The sequence below is a fragment of the Seriola lalandi genome, unplaced genomic scaffold (genome assembly GCF_002814215.2).
Source record: "Seriola lalandi dorsalis isolate HSWRI2012SDOR001 ecotype SW California unplaced genomic scaffold, Sedor1 jcf7180002050318, whole genome shotgun sequence".
NCBI lineage: Eukaryota > Metazoa > Chordata > Actinopteri > Carangiformes > Carangidae > Seriola > Seriola lalandi.
Genome location: NW_019520871.1, coordinates 31,408 through 33,907, shown reverse-complemented (window position 1 = coordinate 33,907; position 2,500 = coordinate 31,408). Strand labels below are relative to the sequence as shown.

Sequence of the window (2,500 nt, the reverse complement as noted above, 5' to 3'; positions counted from 1 at the left end):
CAGAGGGGGCGGTAAAGACACACCTGTTGGTCTCCAGACTAAAACAATAGAGCAGTAACTAACAGCTACAGTGAGTGGTGTAAAAATGGCGGGTTTATCCCGTTTCGCACAGTGACGCAATCTCTCTGACCAATCAGCAGTCTGCGGCATTTCCACATCACCTGTTCGTATCGCCTCCGTTCATCTGGGAGCAGCAACAACCCTCGGATACGACCTGTGTCTCCTTTACCTGATGGGAAGATGATAAAATATGTAAATAAAAATAAAAACAGAAACCAATAGAAATATTCGAATATGATAGAATTAATTAAAAGCCAAGTTAAATAATAAAAACGTTCCCTGAGCGCCTCTTATAGCTCTTGGCAGGGTTTCCATAGTTAAGAAAAGCTTTGTATGTAACAGTTGTTAAAGCTGTAGAGGATCTGAGAGCTGGTCCCAAACCATGAAGAGCTTTAAATGTCTTCTAAAGGACACTGGGACCTAATGGAGAGTAGCCAGTAATAAGATTTCTCAGAGCGAAGAGATGGTAACTTTAATTAACGTGAACATTTCCTGAGGTGGACGGCCTCCCATCAGCCTCCGCCTGAAGTCGACAACAGCATCAGTGACGTTTGTGTCGCGGCTCTTCTTCCCGTGAACGTGCTGATGTCGGGAATGTCGCGGCCTCCGTGTCACGTGTGCAGGTCCCGCGGGGCCGCGCCGGCCTGGGGCATCTGCAGGTTCTCACACAACAACAAACCGGTTTTTACTGGCTTCCTGGAAAGAGGCTGAACCTGATCCACACACACGGAGTCAGGCGTAATGATCCCAGGTCACTCTTCATTTACTGTGACTGTGTTTTTATGCTCAAACACTTTCCCACAGATTCGGACCTTGGAATTCTTTCCACCGTTTTTTCTTTCTTTCTTACTTTGTTTTAACACAAAAAAACAACATTTTTTTTAATTACTAATGAAATATAAGTGGGAGCAGAGAACCGTTCATTTAGATAATGAAATGTTTACTCAGGTTGTTTTTCAGTAACTGGTCCCATTGAGATTCCAGTGGTTACAGTCACACACACATTAAATTGGCATCGCAGCTGAAAGACTTTTTCCCCAAGTTCAGTCCAAGTCTTTGGGACATCGATTCGAAAGGAGACCTCAGACCACGAACACGACTCACACAGACCCACAAGTAGGTCAGCAATGTAATCCCTGTCATCAGTTTATGTCTGTTGGGCAGTAGTTACAAAGCCACAAGGAGGAAAATAAACTGTCACAGGATTTAAAACAGTTTCGTTAGAGAAACGCTGAGGTCACGACATGTAAAGCAGCGGTAGACTGTGTATTTACTTCGCTTTTTACAGATACAGAATATAAGTGATGTTGTGTTTTTATAACTTTAAATCAAAGGGGAAAACTCAGCTTCAAGCAGCAAAACTGAACCGCAAACATTTCATTTTTCACCTTGTTTGTTGATGTTCTGAGGTTTGTTCTTGGTCGTGTTTTCCAGGCATCCTCCTCGCTGTGACCTCCATCGGCCCGGCCTTGGGCTTCATCACCGGCTCCATCATGCTGCGCTACTACGTCGACTTTGACAAGTTATACAAAGGTGAGGAGACGCACTGCGCTGATGATCCACAGCTGGACTTAAATACTGTGTATCTGCTCCTGTCAAGTCAAACTCATTTACAACCAGGAAAGGGAGGACTTCCTGTATATGGCGACACTTAGAGTCCTGGGAGTTTACTCTGTTTGAATGTGAAGTAAAAACTGTGAAAGATTAATGTTGGTTCATTTCTTCAGAGAACTGAAAACAGCAGCTGCTGCAAAACAAGACAAATAACTGACGTGGAGTTAAATACAGGAAATTACCTTTTAATGCTGCACTGTGACAAACAGTAATTATCACCCCTTTGACCTTTATGCACATTAGGTGTTAAGATATTAGACAGTTGATTTAGACATGGAAAGAATGAGACGGACCATGGTGACATTTCGTAAAATGGAATTTTGTAGTCTTTGTGATATCGTTGATATTTGTTTTTTTAAAGGAGAGATCTGGATCAAATAGAACATCAAGATTTCTAATATTAGGGCTAAGAATTTGTTTCTACTTTGCTTTGGAGCAAGAACTAGAATTTCTGTTTCTGTTTTCTCTGCATTTAATAGGAGGAAGTTAGATGACATCCATTGTTTGATTTCTAACAAGCAAAACAGAGTATCGTCTGCATAGAAGTGGAGATTAAGTCTGTTAAGATTGATTAATGTGACGTATAAATAGAGAAAAGAACAGGGCCGAGCACGGATCCTTGTGGCACTCCATAACAGACACAGTCATTGTGTAGAACAGAGTGACATCTGTGAGTTAAATAAGATCTAAACCAGGAGACCAATATAACTTTATAGACAATCAGGTCCAGGAGTCTGAAGGAAGTAATAAATCATTTACCACTTTTGTCAGAACAGTTTGTTCTGCACTGAGGAATCATCTGAAATCGATTAAACCAAATAAAACC

General features: G+C 41.6%; 1 protein-coding gene across 1 annotated transcript in view; it reads left to right on the top strand.

Moving 5' to 3' along the window:
* slco2b1 (solute carrier organic anion transporter family, member 2B1) overlaps window positions 1-2,500 on the top strand; it is a 23,325-nt gene that overhangs the window by 5,163 nt on the left and 15,662 nt on the right. Inside the window, exon 6 of the mRNA XM_023399073.2 lies at window positions 1,495-1,593. Coding sequence (XP_023254841.1) covers window positions 1,495-1,593 — 99 coding nt within the window. The remainder of the gene's footprint in view (window positions 1-1,494; window positions 1,594-2,500) is intronic.